The sequence below is a fragment of the Patella vulgata genome, chromosome 9 (assembly GCF_932274485.2).
Source record: "Patella vulgata chromosome 9, xgPatVulg1.2, whole genome shotgun sequence".
Lineage (NCBI taxonomy): Eukaryota > Metazoa > Mollusca > Gastropoda > Patellidae > Patella > Patella vulgata.
Window position 1 is genome coordinate 22329666 of NC_065887.2, and position 23916 is coordinate 22353581.

Consider the following 23916-nt stretch of genomic DNA (forward strand, 5'->3'; position numbering starts at 1 on the left):
GTCCTTTACAATGACATGAATGACACATTCTCACAGACTGTTATAACAGCTAATTGAAATTTCCTGTTTTTCACCTGCCTTGTGGCTAAACTATGTCTGATCTCTTAACAAACACAACATTGTTAATGTTAGACACAACACCCAAATTGTTTTACACTTTGTAACTTCACTATTCTCAATTTACAAAAATCCAGATTTTGTTGTGCCTTAATATGCATTCAAATGAATTTAAAATCGAATGAATAAAAATAGATATTAATTCTGAAACTTGAATATCTAACCAGATCCCTTAATGTGTCACATTTTACAAAGTTCATTGTTTATATAGTAGTCTTATAGATTAGGATTTATCTCCAGTTTACTAAGAATATATACTAAATATATCCATATAAGTAAAAAGTTGATAAGACCCACTTGCCTTCTCCCCTTCATATCCACTAAAATAAGGTCAAGTTACATGGTGGACCTTTCACAGATATTTTAAAGCCAAAATCAATCAAAAAACACTTGAAATCAATATTAATATGAAAGCTAATTTAAATTGCTGAGGAAATAATATTTCACAAATTATTTTTAAAGTGTTTCGGGACTAACACAGTAATTTTGGTAGAATATGTACCACAATTCCTCGTTTACATGTATAATCCCATATAAATTACTCTATTAAAGATGAGAATGAAGATTAAGACCTTATAATTCAGAGTTCATGGTCTCAAAGCCCATTTATAAGCAGACAAACACAATATGCACAACCAACGATAGTCTGTGGACAAAATGTCCCTTTAATATCAATGTCACACTCCTAGGAGAAGACAATAAAAGTTCTTGATGCATGCATAATTAGTTAAAACAACAGGTATATTTTACATGTTGCGGTGAAGAAAAAAGAGAACATGTATTTACATGTTAGCTCCATGGGAATAAAGAAATTAATTAGCTGTATAGTATACACCAGTACATAGCGATACACATCAATGTTAATTAATTAATCATAAATTTGAGAAAATTAATTACTTTCTTATTATCATAGAATTGGTCACGACAGACATTATCATTTGCATTGTAGAAATAACTGTTTGGAATGTTAACGATTATGCGGAAGATGTTGATGATATGAATGATGATTATAGTAATAATGCTCCTGCTGCATGATATGAATGCTGCTGCTCGAAGTGAATGATAATTATAATCATTATGTTGCTGCATGATGTGAATAATGAGACCCCCTAAATACCTATGTTAATATATGAGAGCTTTAAACTGGACCCACAATGCCAATTACCTTAGGTAACATATGATGCTACCCCACCCTACATGTGATGATATAAGTGTCATGAGGTGTATGTATATACATGTATATATATTGGTCATTAATGCAGTACTTGTATGTTATATTTCTTTTCTTTTTTTAAAACATATCTAAGTGTCTCATTTCATTTTTCCTCAAAGCAATTCATGTAACACAACCATTCAAATATTATCTTTCTCACTTACATTCTATATCTCTCCACCTAGTGACACAAAACCTTCAAGAAATTATGTGAACAAAAATAGAAGTTTATAATCCTTCTTGATTGTCTTAATGGAAGCCGTAGACAAAAACACAAAAATAGATCTAATTATTTTGTCTTACATGGAGAATACATCAGTGCAATCTGTTTTACAAGAATACCAGCATGTAATTGCATATAACATACTGTCAATTCAAGTAGATTATGGAGAGATTTAGCTGACCTCAACATGGAAAACCCAACAAGTTTACTGATGACAAATTATGATCAACATAATATTCATTAGATGTTTACAGAATCTGCTTGTATCTAAATGTCATACCGTTACAAGCAATGGATGCACATAAATCATCTAAATGCATATAACTTTCTTCTTCCCATCATTTGAATAAGAATAGAGAGCCTGAGACAAGGTGTCTAGATGTAAATGAGTCACTTGATCGAATGGAATGCTCAACTCGTGTGTTAGCTATAGAGATATTCAATTTTCTTAAATCTCGTGCTAACATGAATGTTTCGTTAGTTTAGATTTAGAAAGAGATTACCTAAATTTTAATGTTATTTTGTCCAATTTGATCCTAAGCTATGAATACATGTACAATTTGAATTCAATCAAGTACTGAATTTAAAGGTTAAGTGGATTCAGTCAACTAACTGTTCCAGTATTAAAACATATCATATTTAAATGATATTGATATTGAAGACATAAAACATGTATATGTGCAGCCGTTTCTAAATCTTGCACATTTGTGTTTAATTCTAAACATATTTAAAATAGGTTGGCTTTAAAAAGTTTAATTAAGTAACTGGCATCGATATGTAAATAAACAGCCCCAGAGTACACTTTAAAGTGAAACAAGCCAACAGTGAGGCTGATGTCCCCCGCCGAAATTGCAAAATAAATAGATGACACATATTAATTAATCGCACATTTATTTTTTTCACTAAGTTTCATCACTCTCTATCAGATAGAATCAAGATTATCTTGTCCCAAACCATCGACAAATGAAATCGATTAGCTCTGCTTAGCTTCAGCTCGAAATGTTAATTATTGAACTCAGTCAAGACATTCACCTAATGAATATCTACATATACATCAAGTTTAAACATTCACCTAATAGACACCTATGCCAAGTTTGAACATTCTACCTCAATTAGAAGGAGAGTTATTGTGTTCCAAAGTTTCTACCAATCAAATTGCTTATCACTCTGCTTACCCTCAACAAAAAATGTTCATTATCGAACTTAGTTAAGGTATTCATATAATAAATCTATACACCAAGTTTCATCAATCTCACTTAATTAGAACTAAAGTTATCGTGTCCCAAAGCATCAACCAATCAAATTGCTTATCTCTGCTTACCCTAAGCGGAAAATGCTCATCTTCGAACTCCATCAAGGCATTGACCTACTCAACACATACACCAAGTTTGAACATTCTAGCTCAATTAGGAAGAGAGTTATCGTGCCCCAAAGTATCAACCAATCAAATTGCTTATCTCTGCTTACCCTAAGCGGAAAATGCTCATCTTCGAACTCCATCAAGGCATTGACCTAATAAACACATACACCAAGTTTGAACATTCTAGCTCAATTAAAAGTTATCGTGTCCCAAAGCATCAACCAATCAAATTGCTTATCTCTGCTTACCCTAAGCGGAAAATGCTCATCTTCGAACTCCATCAAGGCATTGACCTAATCAACACATACACCAAGTTTGAATATTCTAGCCCAATTAGGAAGAGAGTTATCGTGTCCCAAAGCATCAACCAATCAAATTGCTTATCTCTGCTTACCCTAAGCGGAAAATGCTCATCTTCGAACTCCATCAAGGCATTGACCTAATAAACACATACACCAAGTTTGAACATTCTAGCTCAATTAGGAAGAGAGTTATTGTGTCCCAAAAAGTGTGACGGACAGACAGACGGACAGACAGAAGGACAGACAGACGGACAGACAGACAGACAGACAGACAGACAGACAGACAGACAGACGGACGAACCCATTTTAATAGTCCCCTGCTTTCTTCGAAAGGCGGGGGACAATTAGCAACCTGAAAAAGACCATATACTCTTTGGTACTTCAGTGCTTAGATTTTCAATAATAAGATGTGCCTAAGGTTACTTTGAATTAAAACAAAGATCTAAAATGTTAATATTCAAAGATTTCTTCCTTAAACCCTAATGAATGATCCCCACCGAGTTAAAAACTTTATCCCATAAGGTGTTCACAAAAACTTCACAAGTCTGAACATAATCAGGGAAATACTCTGTGATTATGATCGAAAGGGTAGAACTTCCTATAACAAAATGAAAGATAGGTTGCCAGGCAACGAAACATACGCCCACAGCAACTAAATCGTCCGGGCAGTCAACAAGGGTTGTCGCATATTTTTACTTTTTTCGGTAATGAAACATTTATAATACACTAAAATCTGATTAAGAGCAACAACTCACGAAGTAATTATCAGAAAACTATTAGAATTTGTTTGGTTTTTATAAAGTTCTGCCCCATGCTAACGTTTTGTATGCAAAGCTTTTAATATCATGGATTTAACTGTTCAAGTCATAAAAATTCATTATAACTTTAGCCTTTAGAGCATCACAAGATTTTGCAAAGTGATCAAGGGCAGTAATTATTGGAAATCGTTGAAAATCAATAGGAATCTTCGTCTCATGACCTCAAACACTGTGTATAAATTTAAACTCAATCGGATATTAACTTTAGCCTCTAGAGCATCCACAAGATTTTTTAAAGTGATCCAAGGGCCATAACTCTGGCAGTAATTATCCGAAATCAATAGGCTTCTTCGTCTTATGACCTTAAACACTGTGTATAAATTGAAAGTCAATCGGATATTAACTTTGGCCTCTAGAGCGTCCACAAGATTTTTCAAAGTGATCAAGGGCCATAACTCTGGCAGCAATTATTGGAAATTGCTGAAAATCAATAGGCTTCTTCGTCTCATGACCTTAAACACTGTGTATAAATTTAAAGTCAACCGAATATTAACTTTCGCTTCCAGAGCATCCACAATATTTTTTGAAGTGATCAAGGGCCATAACTCTGGCAGTAATTATCAGAAATCGCTGAAAACCAATAGGCTTCATCATCTTATGACCTTAAACACTGTGTATAAATTTAATGTCAATCAGATGTTAACTTTAGCCTCTAGAGCATCCACAAGATTTTTTGAAGTGATCAAGGGCCATAACTCTGGCAGTAATTATCAGAAATCGTTGAAAATCAATAGGTTTCTTCGTCTCATGACCTTAAACATTGTGTATAAATTTAAAGTCAATCGGATATTAAATTTGGCCTTTAGAGCATCAACAAGATTTTTTGAAGTGATCAAGGGCCATAACTCTGGCAGTAATTATCGGAAATCGTTGAAAATCAATAGGCTTCTTCATCTCATGACCTCACACACTGTGTATAAATTTAAGGTTAATTGGATATTAACTTTGGCCTCTAGAGCGTCCACAAGATTTTTCAAAGTGATCAAGGGCCATAACTCTGGCAATAATTATCGGAAATCGCTGAAAATCAATAGGCTTCTTCGTCTCAAGACCTTAAACACTGTGTATAAATTTAAAGTCAATCAGATATTAACTTTAGCCTCTAGAGCGTCCACAAGCAATTGTGGACGCCGGACCGACGGACAGACGGGGGCGAAGACAATATACGACCACATTTCAATGTGGGCGTATAAAAATTCCTGCAAATTTAAAAGTCTTTCAAGAAGTTTGACCTGTAGAATGTTAACAATGGTAACAATAAATTATGTTTTTGGTGAGAGTGGTAATGCCTCTTTAATTATCAAATCAAGTAAGTTATCCATCATTGAAACCACACCCATTACATGGTTATAATATTGCATGTTCTGTGCATCAGGTTACTTTTCATTCTGTGGCTGTGCATCAGGTTACTCATCATTAATCTAAATCAATAAATAGTAGATGGTCTTCTTCAGGAACAACATTCTTATAAGATACAAATCAAACAAACATATATAAAACACTTAAGATAAGGACTGACTAAGTAAATTTACAATAAAATTGAAATGTATTCTGTGTACGTAAAGTATTATAATCTATTGTGGATAAATATGAGTATCCGCTTTAACTTTTCGTAATACACACTGAAGAAGATGGAGACGGAAAAGATCTTTTAACAAGTCCACATTGTTTGGCGAGATATACAGATCTTTATTCAATACTTTAATACATAAATCATTCAGAATTCTTTTTTTTTTCAGCCAATAAAACCAGTCTTTGAATAATGGATGGTGTTCTTTCTAGAGAGAAACAAATTATTCGTGGAACTTTTAACAATAGATAACTTAAAACTTTACATTTTACAATCTATAATTTTTGTATTCTGATTAAATGTGGTTAGATTAAAATATTTTTAATCTTTCCTACCAATCTATGCCCAGAATATATAACTCATCAAATATTTATCTGTTGCTCCTAAAAAGCTTGTTTACCATATCATTGAATAAAGGGAAAACCCAACTGTTTCTCAAGAGAATGTTTTTCTGTAAATATTTATTACAAATTGAAGGCTATAATCGCCTATAAATATGGATATAAATTCTTGGTAGATTTTTTTTCAAAATCAGTGAAGTGTAAAATAATTTATTGTGTACAGCCTACCCCCTTTCTATTGTGTGAACTCTATAACTAGCATAAATCATAAAGAACAAAAACACCTCATATTTTACATCTTTTATACACAGTAACTGGTCTTTATTTTACAGGTAAAGGGACTCTACCATGACTGTAACAAGACTATTTTTGTCAAGTTAATGACCTTATTATAAGGATGTTTAAAATTAATAGCAATATTTTTCTTTATATGTGTTCAAAAATTAATGTGCGTCGACTGACAATTTGTCGATAATCTGCAAAAATTATGAGGTGGTGGGTTGAATTGTGCTGTTGATCAGAAGGTATAGTTATCTAAGCAAGTCATGGGTTAGTTCCTGGACTTTATATGTGGGTTTTAAATGGGTACTCCTTTTTGTCTCCCACTTATAATTTCTAAGCAAATTATTGAAATTAAAAACATAACATGTTAGTCCTGAAATGACCTGAATAACAATATTTTAAATATGTATATTTACAACCTAACCTGCTTCAAGACCCAGGGATGACTTCTATACTTGCCTATGAACCTCCCGCCTTCTCATATTTGGCTAGAAATTATTACATATTAAAGTTACTTTCCCACAAAGGTATTTATCTGGTGGTTATTTCTAATATTAGTACGGCGAGTTTGGTTAATATGGAAAAAAGAAAAATCCAATCTTATTAGAAAAATATTGCATTCCCTGAAAAACACCCATGGAGCACATACAGGACAAAATGTAAAGGTTTCCCTAACCAGCAACCTGACGATTAGGGATGTCTGCTCGAGTGACATCAAAGGTTGCACGCGAAGATTGTCTGTGTTAGTGATGTATATGTATATGTTGATAAACTTGATGGTGAGCTTAAAAGTACAACAGTTTCTGCGATAAAAAAACATAGAAAAAGATGTGAGCAGAGGATAATCCGAGAATTTAATTAGGCTTCAATATTTATAAGTGGACAGCGATTAAAGACAACATCGTCTTGTATGCAATGAATTCTCCTCCAGTTTCGCACTCGTTGCTAGGTACCGCATCAGCTAAGTCACGTGACACAAACATGACTTCTTTTATTAAGATTTTTGATAGCAGGGGTATTCCCTGGCGAATGCAATGTTTTGAAAAGGATTTGAAGCAAAATTTTGACAGATTAATTAGTTTAAATATGTTTTAAGTCCAAATATATCATCAAATCACCCAGTTTGTACACAGGAATGTATCTTCAGGAAAGTATCTTTAAGTTCATGTTTCAACTATTCTATATAGAAAATAAATTTATAATTTAATTCTAGCAAAAAAAGATAATATAATAACTTAAAACTGCAACATCTCACTTTATATAAAATTACCTCCAATTTTCTATCAAAAAGAAATTTGTTGGTAAAACTATAACCCTGTCTGACAAGATATATAAAGATGATATATATATACTAGATTACTTGACACAGTAAATTAAAACACCACCACGTAAATATACCAGTAGTCTCAAAGGAAAATAACAAGTTGTATATAGTCTGACAACTACAATAAATTGTTTTTCCCATAAACTTCTTGCATCATCTTTTTCTTAAAAGTTGTGGATTCAAAATAGGTTTGGCCAAGCATGCACATAAAATAATGCATATATAGGCATATTCTATCAGTATTTTTTAAAATGCAATGAAATTAAATGAGGTTTAATGTCCTACTGTTCTGCTCCAACTGATAAAATGCAATGACTTCTTCCTTATTTAAAAACAATTTAACAAGATTATACATCAGACACACTTCTGAAATCTGTTGGTCTTACAAAAAACCCAACATATAAAATCTTTAGTTAAAAGTTATTTATTTGCACCAGGTAAATAAGGATTGTTATTATACCTGGCTTTTTCAATCTATTAAATATGATGCATTGATCTTCTTAAAGCATATTTTAAGACTGTTTGCTGATTGAGGATAAGTATATACATATATACATTATATATATATTTAATAGGTGTATATATATGCTGTAATAATATTTATATATTACCAGGGTTATTGAGTATAGAGTAATTTTACACAGATTATATTCAATGTTAAAAGAACAATATATATATATATATACAGCTGTTGTTCTGCAAAAGTATGAAAGATAAGTTGCCAAGCAGCAAAGCACAGCAAGTTGTCCAGGCATTACTAAGATTCCACAACATAAACAAGGGCAATAACTTTAGAAGTAAGAAAAGCAATATATAACCACATTTTAATGTGTTTTAGTGTAAGACACTTTTATATATTATTACACCATTCCTATGATTCAAGTATGGCAGAGAAACGATGACAGGCTTGATAAAATTCTTTAAAGCAGCATACCAACCCAAAATATCTGAGACATTCTGCTATAATATTTTAGGGGTGGAGAATACAATGTAAATTTTCGAAAAGAGGCACAATTTTATCTATCAGACTTTTAATCTGTACAGTATCAATATATGTTGTACAATTTTTACTTGATTTTATTTAAATATGTTTAATGAGGCATTATGTAAGATCTAAATTTGCATATTGCAAGTCTTTCTTCAAATGGTATATAGATTATTATTTAGACATTTATTCACATGCCAAGCCTATAACCAACTCTCTAGAACATCGGATGTCTTAGATATCAAGTGGATTATGCAATGGCCAATATATCTACATTAAAAAATAATATGGTGATACTCATTCTTGGCAATCAATAATATGAAATGTCAATAAGCAATCTTGTCAAACATTTATAACTTCTCTCAGAATAAAGTAAACTAACTAAAATTTTGAATATTCATTTTCTATTATCTATTTTTAAACTATTATAGTAAAAACGGACAGTTCTTTATCTTAATCTCACATAATGCATCTTTAAAGATTCAATCAATTGTTTGCTGTAATCTAAGACACAAAACTATTTATGACAATATATCTATTTGTGTACTCAATCTAGTGTAAAATAAAAATCAAACACTTCTAACATATAAATCTTTTAATAAAGTGTTGTTCTTGAGTTTTGACATACTTTTGACATTGTGTGATACATATTCATAAATTTATTATCTATGTGGAGGTTTATAAGTCAACATACCTATTGATATCTACATATATACGTTTTTTTCTAAACATATCTATATAAATATGGTATTTACAGATTTTTTTTTTTTTTTAAATTGCTCAATCATCAAAAGCAGCATTTATTCCAAAATATCTCTCTCTTTCATCAAATGTAATACAATTTGCCCGTTCACTTATATTTGTGTTTATAATTTATTTAAAATCCGATTAGAATGTCTCTTTAATTTCCTAATTTAATTTCAAGATCTAGTATATATTGGAACGTTAAGACGAAAATATTATTAAAACACCCAAAAATTACATGAAAATCAAACACATAAAACTGAAATGATTTCCTATATTATAATTCTAACAAGATTGATATAATACTGACAGAAGGCCTTCTGTACTAGACAAAGGAATTATTAATAGTTTGTGTAGACTGCCATCTCTTTATATAACACATAAGAAGGTTATCACCAAAAAAAAACAAAATTAAAACTACCAAATTAAATCAAGATATCTTATAGCAAAATAATAATTTACCATACCTTTTTAAATGAAACTTTTCATGCCCAATAAAGCTTAATCATATAAACAGTATTGATAATAAATGGTCTCGACTACTTGAACACATGGATTTGTATAAAATACAAGGCTAACAGAAATAATCAATAAAGTAACAGCCCTTTCTACAACAGCCTTATTACAAAAACTTGCACCTTCTACATTAATGCATCTCAGCAAATGATATCCTGAATGTTTGAAAATGCTTATTATGATGAGACCGGGCAAGCTGATTAAGATTTCCAAAACAAATGGATTTTTATACATGTATCAGTACAAGACCTTGGGGGTTACCAATTTAAATGTAAAAGACTGGATCTCTCTTAATTTAAATTCCGCCAACTGTGTTTACATTTCAGATTATCACCAACTTCACTATATGAACCCGGTCCTAGGTTTAGGATAAACATTAACAAGAGAGAGAGAGAGAAATGGGGTTTAACGTCCACTTGACAAAAACTAGGTCATTTCGGGACTAACATATGGTTCAATTTTTATTTCTATAATTCGATTACGCGTAGGGGTCTTTAGCAGTGGGAGGAAACCGGAGGACCCGGAGAAAACCCTCGAGGTTGGACAGGCGACCCTACTCCTTGTCATGTACAACCGGGGATTCGAAACCACACCAGCTGACTCAATGATACAGCGCACACGTGCTAACCACTAAGCCATCCAACCCCCCAAACATTAACAATACTACCATTATAATATTACATACTATTATTGCCTTGGGGTATATTCACACTTAACTGCCCAAATATGTAAGATATACATTACATTTTAACAAATACATGTTATATCAATATTATATTAAATGTACTTACATTACATATTAAATCAAACCATAGCAATGACAGTAGACATTATAATAAATATGAACGAATTTGATTATTGATTTTAGTTAGTCATACTTATGACAAAGACTAGAATGTCAATGACAATTATTCGTTATCTACCAACTATATTCAATAAAACCCTGTACATACATGTTGTAAAGTTAGGTCTGTTAAAACAGTTAAGAAAGTAAGAAAAGCATAAATTGTAAAATTCACACACTTTGTCATCTGACTACAATATTTTAATAGCTGAATGTAATATTTAAGTAGGTGGAATGAATCAACTATCAATGTACAACACAATCTTTATTAATCATTTTTTTGACAATAGCCCAATTTCTTTTCAAGATGGTATTTCTTTCTATCATCTTTCGGAGGTGGATATGGATGTTATACCTGTTTTTATACCAAATCACAAAAAAATCTTGATTCATATTATAAACAATTAATGACATTAATCGCACTCCTCCTCTGCATCAAATTTCTGTATTTAAGTTAAATGTGGGTACAAATACAGTTTGCATGAGTCAACAACCAAACTATTTTTTAAAAAAAAAGATTATTTATGAAACATCTTAACTTTTCTGTACCAACAAGAGCCAATGAAGACAAGCCTATGCAATGCAGTGAGCTATAAGTTAAGGGAAATTTTGCCCAGGCAGCGTGAACTCAGTGGATTTTTAATGTGGTGTCAACGGTATATATAGGACCTTGACTAATGACAAGGGGAAACCAGATTGGACAACTCCAAGGAACTTTCATTCACGCTGGGAATAAACCCAAGACTTCCCAGCCACAGCGGCTCCAATTATTATTTATGACTGGGTTTCCTTAATCCTGTTGATCAACATGTTCCATGCATATTTCTCATCCTTTTCTTTAAGAGATAGCAGCCACTATTAAAAAGCATATCGCTATCTAGATTGTGTGCATATCAAATCTGTTTAACAGTTCTAACTAACAGAACCCGTTGTAGGACAAATTCCTTGTAAAATGTATTGGAATTTATGGCATAGTATTCGGATCTTGAACTATACAAGTATCATTATACAAATATACCCCCAAAACATTTCAGAGAACCGGTTCCATTTAGCAATACCCGGTAAGCATATACATGTATCTTTGATAAAACATTTAAAGAAAATAATTATCCTCTTCTCAAAAAATTTATAATGATATTTTGTTAATATTTTGTATAAAATCTCTCATACTGTTTTTACTTGTGTTTATATTTATTTATGTCTAGTAAACAAAACATGGTTATGATCTCATTTATCACATGTAAGTATATACTGGCAAGTAATGTATTTTTATCTTTATAAAAAAAACCAGACTGATTTATATGCAAATAACTACTAAAGGTAAATATACATACAAACAGCTTGTGATTTATGAAGTGTATAAAAGTTTACCTGAATATCTGCTGCTATACATGATATATATCAGGCATATATAATATAATCCTAAATATGTATGTCTTCTCAATGACAGTCTTTGGTCCAATTGAATACCTGTTCTAAATCCACAGCGTATGTAAGGCACACCTCATCCAAACAACCCTACTACACACCATACACCATAATATTGTCTAAACGTCTTATAGAGTCACCTCTTTATCAATGCTTGAAACTTATATAGGTACAGATATAACCTACATGTCCTCCATAACTTGCAATTCATGCTCACTGAAGAGGAAAAAGATTTTTTTATCCCCTTCAATTTAAACACAAATAGACGTTCAAGCAGACCCACGTCTTGAGTCAGCTGTGAGTGCATTTAAAAGACATATAATGTCAATTCGAGTAAGGAATCTGACATCTTGTATTTTTAATTCACAACTTATAAAGATAGGATGACAATTTCCCCTTAGTAATTACCTTGTTTCACCTCTAGTGTGTAACTTTTAAATTTCCACTTCTTATTAAAGCCTTAGTTGAGTTAGATATCCATTTCTTTGTTTCTTAAATTTTACTAACCTTAATTAACCTTCTGAAACAGAAAACCCTACTTCCTTTCAAGAAAAGGAAATTAATTTTTCTTTCTGTACTAAGCAACATTAAATTTTACTAATCTTAACCTTCTGAAACAGAACACCCTAGGCAGACGTTAAAGAAAAGGAAATTAATTTTTCTTTCTGTACTAAGCAACATTAAATTTTACTAACCTTAACTTTCTGATACAGAACACCCTACATAGACGTTAAAGAAAAGGAAATTAATTTTTCTTTCTGTTTACTATTACTAAGCAACTTTGTCTGTGACATTAGCAGTGTGCAATTATCCATTTCATTAGATGCCAAACATACAAAAAATAATCCTGTGGAAGTGTTGATTCACCACACAATTAACCAATAACTTTCCACATTATTTAGATTTGATAGTATGGAATTCATAAATTTTATTTTAACGTAAATATCCTGCAATCAATTACGTCTACATCAAGTCAAATGTCAAAAATTTTATTTGCATTGACATATTATTCAATAAAATAATTGACTCTCCTAGATACTGACATGTTTCTTCTTTTTTTTTCATCCACTTAATGTTAGTTGTTTGTAGCAGAGAGAAAAAAAACTCTTTTGATTAATAACAGCATGAATCATATAAAGTCAAACTGACATAATATAAGGTATGAACATTTTTCCAACCCGGAGAAATAAAATAAAAATCTGAATGGCTCTATTTATATCAGATTAACTAACTTCATATTAAGTCCATAAGTCTATATATTTTGAAACCCGAAAATAACTAAAAAATATATCTGATACATCCTACTTTTCTGCACCAACTGGGATAATGAAGACAGGCATATGCCATGCAGTATACAAGAAGGGAAATTTTGCCCAGGCAGTGGCCCTATGGCTTATTGTTGTTGTTAGTTAGTAGTATTTTACGTCCGCTTCCACCAAGGTATTATTTTGAATTTTAACTGTCAAGGGTTCTTTTACATGCACATCAATGTGTACACAGGATCTCAGTTTTTCGTCCAATCCGACCAGACACTGTCCGTCCTGCATTAATGACCAGAGGAAATCACGCCTGAAAATCCTGAGAAAATTTATTTGCCAACATTGGGAGTGAACCAGTGACCTGGTTAGCTAGTCAGCGTCTTACTCATTGAGCAACAGCAGCCCCAAAATATATCTACTACAGGATTGAGATGTATGTATATTATATTTTTGAAAAAATAAGGGTTAGTGTTTCAAGAAGAAAAGAAAATATGATGCTATGCATGAGAGAAGTCATGCTCATTGCTCACTCTGTCTAGGAAATCTGATACTTCACATTTTGAGGAATTCCCAAAGCTAACAAATTTTTGTTGTACTTTTTGTTTCTGGGACACTGCTCAATATAGGTATAGATAGACAAGTATACTATGTAAATATACTTCATCTATAGATGTATGTCAATAAAGATGTCCTATTGTGAATACAGATACTCAACATACAGTAGATGAACATCTAATCATCCATCATGCACCAACTTTATCAGGACAGGCTTTAAGCTAGTGCTCCTACGGTTAGGACTTTTTGTTATTCGAATAGCCGTAGCTATTAACCGGTTAGTAACCGTTAACCGTATGGTATCAATTTTAAACATAAAACAGAGCTTGTCAGGAGCTTCGAGTCATTACTCGTGCGCCGCTATACTCGCCTTATAAAAGGCATTACACGCGCAAAAATTTTCAGGAATTTTTTCAGACATGAACAATTCTTTAATGAAAATTTAAACTATCTAAGGCCGTAGCTATTTATTTACCTGGTTAACTTGGTTCATTTGAAACATTTTTTTAATTCAATATAACGATAATATACAAAACAATACTCAATTTCCCTTCGTACGTGACAGACGGCGATAATATTACGATTACACAATGTTACTAAGAATAGAATAAAGTAAATTAGAAGGCGTCTATTGATTGGACAATAAAGAAATAATTCCTCGCTTGCAAGTAGAATTTTTATGATTGGTTAATTTAACTGAAAACCAAAGTAGAATTCATTCGAGAAATTACGAGATATGAAACGTGTTCAATGCCGTAACGAATCTAGTATAATGTCATTTTCTAGCCTTTATGATTATATTTTGAATGGTGGTTACGTTTTGAAGTAAATAATAAACAAGGTAGAATATAGTTAGAAATGCCGAGAAGTATTTAGATTGGATTAACAATAGCAAAAGACGAACAAGGTCCGTTGACTTTGCCGTATGACTACGACGAGTGCTATTAATAGCATCATTGTTTAGCAGTCGACATCGTTGGACGACTGTTACATTCTAAAATTTTCTAACATCAAATACAAAATTACAACGGGCAAGTTTTGTTATAAAGAGGAATATAATAAGACACAACTCTATGTAATGGGGGACATCTCCGAATAACCGTACCGTTGAATTCAAACCGTTTAACCGTCCAGTTCTAACCGTTTACGGCTATCCGACTAGTCGTAGGAGCACTACTTTAAGCCAACTGACTAATTGCTCGCCTAGTCTGGGGGCAATCTACTCCTTCTCAAGTACCGGTAGTCATTTCTAGTCATTTCACTAAAGTCAACATTTGCTGCTTCCTGAGCATAGGCGTACGGGCTGATTTTCCTTTTGGGGGCGGGGGCAATTGATACCACAGCAATCTGAATTAAAATCGGTCTATGTACAAAATAGTAATGTGGCCCCACAACTCCCTAAAGGCTGTCCCTGAATTTAATCTATTAATTAATAAACTGGTTTATACTTCAAAACACCTCTATACTAACATCTCACAAAAATTTTATATCTAAAGGAAATTAACATGCTCAAGTTCACATAGCTAACATATCTAACTATTTTTAAAACACTGTTTGGTGACTTGTGTTCTGACCAGACCTAAAGTTTCAGTCTATGAAATAGCCTATACAGACAACAATTCTATGGAATACAATTGCTGCTTATTACTGAGCGATGTTTCGACTAGGCTTCTCTAATCTTGATCAAACCTGATCAAATCATTGTCAATACTTCACAAGGGGGATCACGTGGCTAAGTGGGTAAGACGCTGGCTCGCTAGCCTGGAGGTCAGGTGTTCGATCCCTGCATTGGCCAAGAAAATTCATCCAGATTTTCCAGCGTGGTTTCCCCTTGTCAGTGATGCAGGACGGAGGGCCTGACAAGGACAGCTTACTAGTCGTTCGGATGGGACGGAAAACCGAGGTCCCGTGTACACATTGGCGTGCACGTAAAAGATCCCTTGGCAGTTGGAATTCAATATAAGAGTTGGCCGTAGTGCCGCTGCCCGAGCAAAATTTCCCTCATAGCACACTGTATGGCGTATGCCCGTCTTCATTAGCCCAGTTTAGGAGTATGACGTTAAACCCCATTTCATTTCATTTCAATACTTCACAACAAGTAATCCATTAATCAATTTGTTTTATTTTCAGGTAAAGTGGCCTGTGTCATATTAGATGTTGTTATTAATATCACCTTAATCAACCTAGATCACTTTCATAATTATATTATGTTAATTAAGTTAGGTTTCCTTTCAGGTAATTAGAAGATTCTCTGGTTGGTCAACATTAACGAAGCATTATTTCTTTAGTAAGAAGTAATTGTATTCCATAGAATTATGACCTGTATATTCCAGTTACATGTATAAAATAAAAAAAAAATTGTATACATCTATCTCAATGAAATCAAATGAAATGGGGTTTAACATCCTACCTTTCTGCACCAACTGGGATAATGAAGATGGGCATATGCCAGTGTACAATGATTGTGACCTGTATATTCCAGTTCAATTACTAAATGCCATTGAAATAATTTATGAAATATTAGATGTGACTTCTGGAATCTTTATATTAGTCCTTTTGCATTATTTAGTGATTAATTATGATGGGTGTCTGTCTTGCATCATGCAGAATAAAATCTTTAGATTGTATCATTTTAAAATTTACCTAAAACATTTTTCAGTTGACAGTTTAAATAAAAGAAAACATCTAAGGAAGGTACATATAATTTTAAAAGTCAAATTCAGTTTTCTTAATTTTTTAGAAAATGATCCAACTGTTCCTTTCAAAAACTGTTTTAAAAAGTTGGTTAATCAGATGTGTCAATACATGAATATTAGAATAATAAATAATATGATTTGAAATAAAATGTTTCACTGGAGTCGCACACTTCAAATATTGTAATACCCTTGTGTAATTTATTCAACAATATAGACCAAAAATTATTTCATTTCAGACGTTCTACACACTGATTCTCATTTCGACAAGTAAACAAAGCAAGTTGTGACATTATCACATCAATACCGTCCATTCATAATAACATTCAATCAATTCTGTTCCACACCTCATATCAAAAATCTTTTCAAAAGATCAAATCCTGCGTTCCTAATAACTACCTTTACTTGAACTAAGATGAACTTTGTATACAGTTGTTATGTTTCACACTTAAAATATATATATCTATTGGTATTTCTCTAACACCTAAACCAAATATACATATAAGTAACCTTTGATTAAGAAACAATTCAGATCAAATGTGAGAGAATATTTTGAAATTTATCATAGAGCAAAATACAAATAGCAAAAGTTTTATTTATTTAATCCTTTGCAAATTATTTAACTTTCAGCATCCTCATTCAATATCAAAACAACAGGATATAATAAATACACCATGCCAAAACTATAAAATCATATGACATGTAAATAGTGAATTGTCAGAAAATAATTTAATAAGTGATTGCTTGCTAGGTTTATATGATGAGGTGCAGCAATGTTTTCTTATACATTACAAAGTACAAGAAAGCTCCTTCGGTTCGCATGGCAAGGTTTGCTTTAAATAAAATCTCTCTTATGAAATGCAACTTCAAAAAGTCAGTACATGTAAACACCTATAATATTAAATGATAAAAAACTGAACCAATTATCAAAGCAATTAATAATAAATGAACTGTTCTGATAACAGTTGGCTCCAATTATTCTCACATTTACAGTGGATTTAAATTTTATTACCCACATTAACTTGAGATATTTATAGAACAAGTCTGGCATCTGCTGATCCGAATTTACATGTATGCAAACTTAAAGGGAAAGGTAGCCGAAACAGAAGTCAAATGTTTTTTGTTATAAGCTAGCGTATCCTTTATGAAAAAGTTTTTAATTGGGGCATTCTTAACAAATTTATTAGATTATAATAACATTCTTTATAGTAAAAATATTACATATTTTGTCATTCTCAAAATACTGGAAACCATCTGACATATTGGCTCTTTAAAGAAGATTTTCATTTTAATCAAAGTTTATTCTGTATATGCATAAAGAAGTTAAATACACAATATAATGCCACCTAAAGCTTCTTTATTATTTTAGAACGATTAAAGGATAACTCTTTTAAATCCATGAACATTAAGGTAAGACTGTATCTCATAGTAGAGTTTTATTGAAATCACAGCTGGCAGAAAACTTTTCAACCATTATTTTTGTTAAATTAAAGTAACAGAAAATGTTTCTTGGCCTTCCACGCATTCCAGTACTTCTTTTTACATCAATTTCTATAATTGTTAACCTTTCACCCGTGCCAATTAAAACTTGTAATGTTTTGGTTAACCGTCTTCAAAATAAATTAGGCAATAACACATAATTGCCTATAAAAACTAAAAACCTTGTCAGCTCAGCTGCTTCAAATTTTAATGAAAGCAAAAAATTAAATGAAATAATCTATGAATGAAAGAAATACTCCACTATCATCTCACATCAAAAATACTTGGATGTTTCTAATTAGAAAATAAATCAAACTATATATATATATATCAATGATATAAACAAATTCTAAATAACATGTTTTCAGCATGTGATGCTTGAAATGAGCCAGGAATATTTCTGTGATTACCTGGAAATTTTTGTGAACTCTGTGATTTTTATGTTTTATATCTGTATCTGGGATATTTCAGTCTGTAATTTGTTACTGGTTATTGTGCCACAGCTCAGTGATCAATTTGTGTAGATTTTCCTTTAAAATTTAAGGATATTTATGCTTTTAAACTGCATTTTCAACACTGGATGCTATATACATTTGTTTATTGTATTGGCACTATCAAGCAGCTTTTAGCTGGATTTTGGGTGTTATATAAATGAATTATTATTATTATTATCTAAAGAATATAATATGTATGTTAAGTTCAGCCCATGTTCTGGGCATGATCGTTAGATCCTCTGTGTTCGGATAGTCGGTGGTCCATGGATGCTGACATGTTCATTTAGTAAATATGATCACTTTTAGAGTTAAATGACACTGATTAGACTTATTTTATTATGAAATCCATGGTATCACCCGCAAACATCAAACAGCACACTGCACTAAACAGTAGTCCCATGATATTACCAGTAGTAATATATGATCCAATACACTCTTATAAATATACCAGTAGTGATATATGATCCAATACACTCTTATAAAATATGGATTATCCTTTCCAACACTAACAGAAATATGTTGGTTGGTAATTATAACGTAAACAAAGATCAAACTTTTATTCTCTAAAATATATTACATGTGACCTATTTTTTTAAACAGCTATTTTGAAGATTGCAAATAAATTCTCCTTTCTGAACACATCTGTCAGGCAATATATAAAGACTGCTTTAATAGATTTTTAAGTATTTATTTAGTTGCCTAAAACGCGTTTGCTAAATTGAAAAATAGTTTGTTATAGAAATAGAGTTTTGTATAATTTTCTGACAAGTTATATGGAATGAATGTGTGTTAGGTGACTTAGAGAATTAGATAGTCTTGAACCACTGGAGAGATAAGTCGATCATAACACCATTTAAAAAATTCAACTAAATATTTGTGAAAGTAAATAATGGTAATATCCCTGTTGAGTTGCATGTAGTATACTGTGTGAATTAACTGCAGATATGATTTATCACCTACATGTATTAGATACTGCCTAAATTATCATTTGGGTTTGGAATTATCAACCATGTCGCAATGCCTTCTATATATTTTATGGGATCTCTGTCTTGGATATAATCTTATTTTTCAGAGTAACTGACAAAAAGTCAAGTTTAAATACAATTTGCAATGCAAGAACGATCGTTCCTCTTTAGATGGGTCATTCTGTTAGTGCATGTGTATTTCGCTCGTTATTTTTGTACAATGTCAAGAATTATTTTCATGTTTATCATACATTTTATTAAATCTTGGGTTTCAAATAGTGTCTCTAAATATTATGAAAATTTTATATACCTGTTTTGTCAGATCGATCAATTTGTGGTGTAGAGGGTGCTGTATTAAATTCTCCATCATCACTGTCATTGACTGTTTCTTTACTTTCAGACTGCTGTTTAACAGTCTTACTGGAGTTAACTCCCTTGATGTCATTGGTATTTAGCAGGTTCTCATTGTTGTCATCTGGTTGACTTTGCCTGAAAAATTATTAAAATTAATTGAAGAAATATTTCTAATTCTTAGCCTAATGATATTTTATAGCAAAATGCTAGTTTACAAATACCTACTGAACAATTTCAATCTCAAAACAACAGTAACGTTTATATATGGAAGCAAGCTTTGCTTGTAAAGGTAGTTTTGTTTTCTCAACTTTAAACAAATGACATTACTTGGCCATTTGGAGATTATCAAAATAAACATATAGATGACTTTCTCTGTTAGATGTGTGCAGTGTGGCCGGAAATTCCTGTCTTAAAACCTATTATAAATTTCTGTCCATATTCAAATTACTGAACACAATTTCCATGTTAAGGACACCCTGACCTGAAAAGTCCGAACTCGGATGATGGTCATACAAGGGGGATCTTAATCTTGATTCCAGCCATGAAACATGTACACTACAAATTAAAGAATACATACACATGTAGGCCTAATACCAAGCCACAAATCTTTCACACAATATTTTACATGAAGATTTTTGTAAGTGAAATTCGCAGGAAGCGTTTGATAATGAGTAGAATATGCTGTATAATAGTAATATCTGGTAAGATAAGAAATAAGTTTACACAATGATTCAATATGGACAACAGCCAATATAGAGAGACTTATCTTAATAAACAGTTCTAATAATAAAACAAATACTGTCATATTTATTTATATTCGTGCCCATTTTACTGAATAGAAATAAACATCAAAAATTCAAAATTAGAAGTTTCAGGATTTTAGAGACCAATACTGGTCATAGAAAGTCATATTATTCGTATCAGTGAACAGAAATCTAAAATTCATATCACAAGCTAACAATTTCCAGGTGGTTTGTGAGGAGTATTTTTTTTTCAATAATATTATGCATCATATAAATGCCTCTTCTGTTCAAAAAGAACCACTTAAAGCAATAGTTAAAAAAAAAACATGCATACCAGGCTCCCATGACTGTGGTAATTATAGGTAAAGGTTATTTAATCCAAGGACTACATTTATCTATAGCCCACAGCTAATATATACAGCTAAATACACAGGTACATGAACAGTTAATCTATCCTACTCATAAGACTTAGCAGTCTAGATCTGGCAGTCTAATAGCAATAACAGATATTTGTTCGTTAAAAACAAAAAATTTCTTGGCATAAACAGGTAAACTTATTGCTCCTGTGAAATTCCATTGTGTTATTTTATCACCCTGGTGCACCGTTTAACAAGATATTCAACTTTTCATTCTAGAAATATTCACATCTCGAGAATTAGTCCAAAATGCATGCCTCTACCTCATATGACAAGTAGTCCCAACTCATGACTGATACAATTGAAGTAAACCTGTTTTGTAAGATTCTTATCTGCATTAAGTCTACAAAATTAATGACCTACTCATTGTTTCTATAAAATAAGTCACATACACTATAGTCCCACTAAACAATATGTAGATATGTATTTAAAAAATGTTTTTTTATTTTTTTTATTAGATTAAAAAACCAAAATATTTAGGTCTATAATGGATTTTGTTAAGATAAATAAATATTGTTTGTATCTAAAGGTCATACATATTTGTGCTTATCATGGCCTGTTGGGAGAAGTCAACAATTTATTTTTATTTTTTCTTTAACAGAATGATTTGTTTTTGTTTTCTCTTCAACAGATTGATTTGTTTTTGTTTTCTCTTCAACAGAAAATAAGTAATCAGATATATTTTAATTTTCATTAAGCACTACTGTATATATTTCATAGGATAACAGTTTTTATGAAGACAGGAAAATCCTGATAAACTTTCCCAGCCAATGCAGGGATCGAACACGCAACCAGACTAGTGAGACAGCGTTTTACCCAGTTAGCCACCGTTGCTCCCTACTAAAGTTGGAAGTTAGATCACTTGTATTTTTGCACATTACGCAAGTTTATAAGTATAGCTAAAACTAAAAAGTTTTCTAAATTGTTTTTGTAAAATTGGTTCATTAGCCAAAATGTCCTAGGCCGAAATGTCCATTGGCCAAAACATCCTAGGCCGAAACGTCCAGTGGCCGAAACATCCGTCCACCGATATAGGTACATGCAGTTGTAGCAGGCTCAAATATATTAGTGCAGAAAGTCCAACAGTTATTGGGGGGTTGGATGGCCGAATGGTTAGCACAGGTGCGCTGTATCATAAGGTCTGTCATTGAGTCAACTGGTGGGGTTTCGATTCCCAAGTTGTACCTGACAAGGAGTAGGGTCGCATGTCCAACCTCATGGGTTTTCTCTGGGTCCTCCGGTTTCCTCCCACTACTAAAGACCCCTACACGCAAGCGAATTATTGAAATAAAATTGAGCCATGTGTTAGTCCCAAAATGACCTAGTTTGTGTTGAGTCACCGTTAAACCTCATTTCTCTCTCTCTCCCAACAGTTATTCCCCAAGAGGAACTGTATGAGAGAGAGTGTACAAGTAATTACAATGCTTCAGCAATTATCAGCCTAACCGGAACCCATGGTGACAGAGTGGGTTAGGTATTGGTTCACTAGCCTGGAGGACATCGGTTTATGAGATGTGCTTCGGAAACTAGATCGGGACGGACATATGTACGGACCCCATTTTAATATCTCTCCCTAACTTTGTTTGGTGCGAGTTCAGAATTTAATTCACCAAATCAATGCAGATGTTCAGATAAGCTAAAAATGTGATTTTTCGTACAATCAGGAGCCATTATCTATGAAGTTACAATATGATACATTTCAATATTGAAAGGAACCAAAATCTTTGGGAGATAAACCTATGTTTCAAATTGCGTCAAAATCAGATAAAGATAGGTTGCTACAAACTGAAACAAGGGCCTTAACCATGGAAGTAATATACAAAAATTGTTGAAATTGGAAAGCCTTTTTTTCGTTTTACTAATTCAAATAATGCATATCAATTTCATGAATTGGATGATGAATTTTGTCGTTGAGCGTTCACGATGTTCTCTGAGGAAGTAAGTCTTTACACTTACGAAACGCTAGATGCTATAAAAGATGGTTTTGTGATATCCATGACTTTGTTTTTAACCACATGAAAATGTGTCTGTATAAAAATACAAAGTACAAGTAGCGGCATTGCAAACTAAAGGCAGCTATATAACAGATTGATTGAGTCTGTAGGAACAATTAGTACTTCTGTACGAGACAAATAGAATGACATCCATTTTGTATAGTTACAACAATAAACAATACCTATCAATAAACAAATACTTATATCTATAATTACACCACAAGTAGAGATAATGGTGCCAACAATAATACACCAACCATAATAAACATAGGTAAAACACTAATAAATTTCACAATTATACCATATTTCAACTACGTAAAGGAACTGTCTTATCTTTCCAATAAGCACATACATCATATAATTTGATCATTGTTATTGGCAGTAAATAACTAAATTTGGATGTGAAAGTGGGATCACTAGAAGGGATCACTAGAAGGGGTCAGGCAGGTGGAAGCAGGTGGTCATTCTCACCGCAGAAAGTTGAAAATGGTCAGGTCCCTACTCCCTAGAAATTGCATAATCAAGTGCTATATTTTTTATTTACACATGTCAAGTATTATAAGTATTATGTAACTACAAATAGCACTTTTCCAGTGAATTTTGATGATCAAGAGTCAAGCTACCCCTCCAACAATTTTTTTTTTTTTTTTTTTTTTTTTTCAATTGGTCCAAAATGTCCTGGATCAAAACTTGTAAAGTTATTCCATCATGGCTGAAAACCATATTTGGTGACTTAAAATGTGTACAGCTTACATACATGTATTATGATCATACATAAATAGTTACTTTTTGGCATTTGTGTCACATTTTTGCATTTATGTCGCTCAAGTTTTAAATTCCACTAATTTTACGTTAAATGTGCACTCCTGATATTGGTAATGGAATGAATATTGGCTC

At 32.2% G+C, this 23916-nt stretch overlaps 1 protein-coding gene across 6 annotated transcripts in view; it reads right to left on the reverse strand.

Annotated features, from left to right (window-relative positions):
* Positions 1–23916, reverse strand: part of LOC126831452 (supervillin) — a 122562-nt gene that overhangs the window by 55585 nt on the left and 43061 nt on the right. For 5 of the 6 annotated variants that reach the window (XM_050561938.2, XM_050561937.2, XM_050561935.2 and 2 more), the window contains exon 5: positions 19823–20001. In XM_050561938.2, the coding sequence (XP_050417895.2) occupies positions 19823–20001 (179 nt within the window). Of the gene's footprint in view, positions 1–19822; positions 20002–20943; positions 20970–23916 lie in introns of those variants that run through there. The other variant, XM_056103105.1, reaches the window with a different exon arrangement.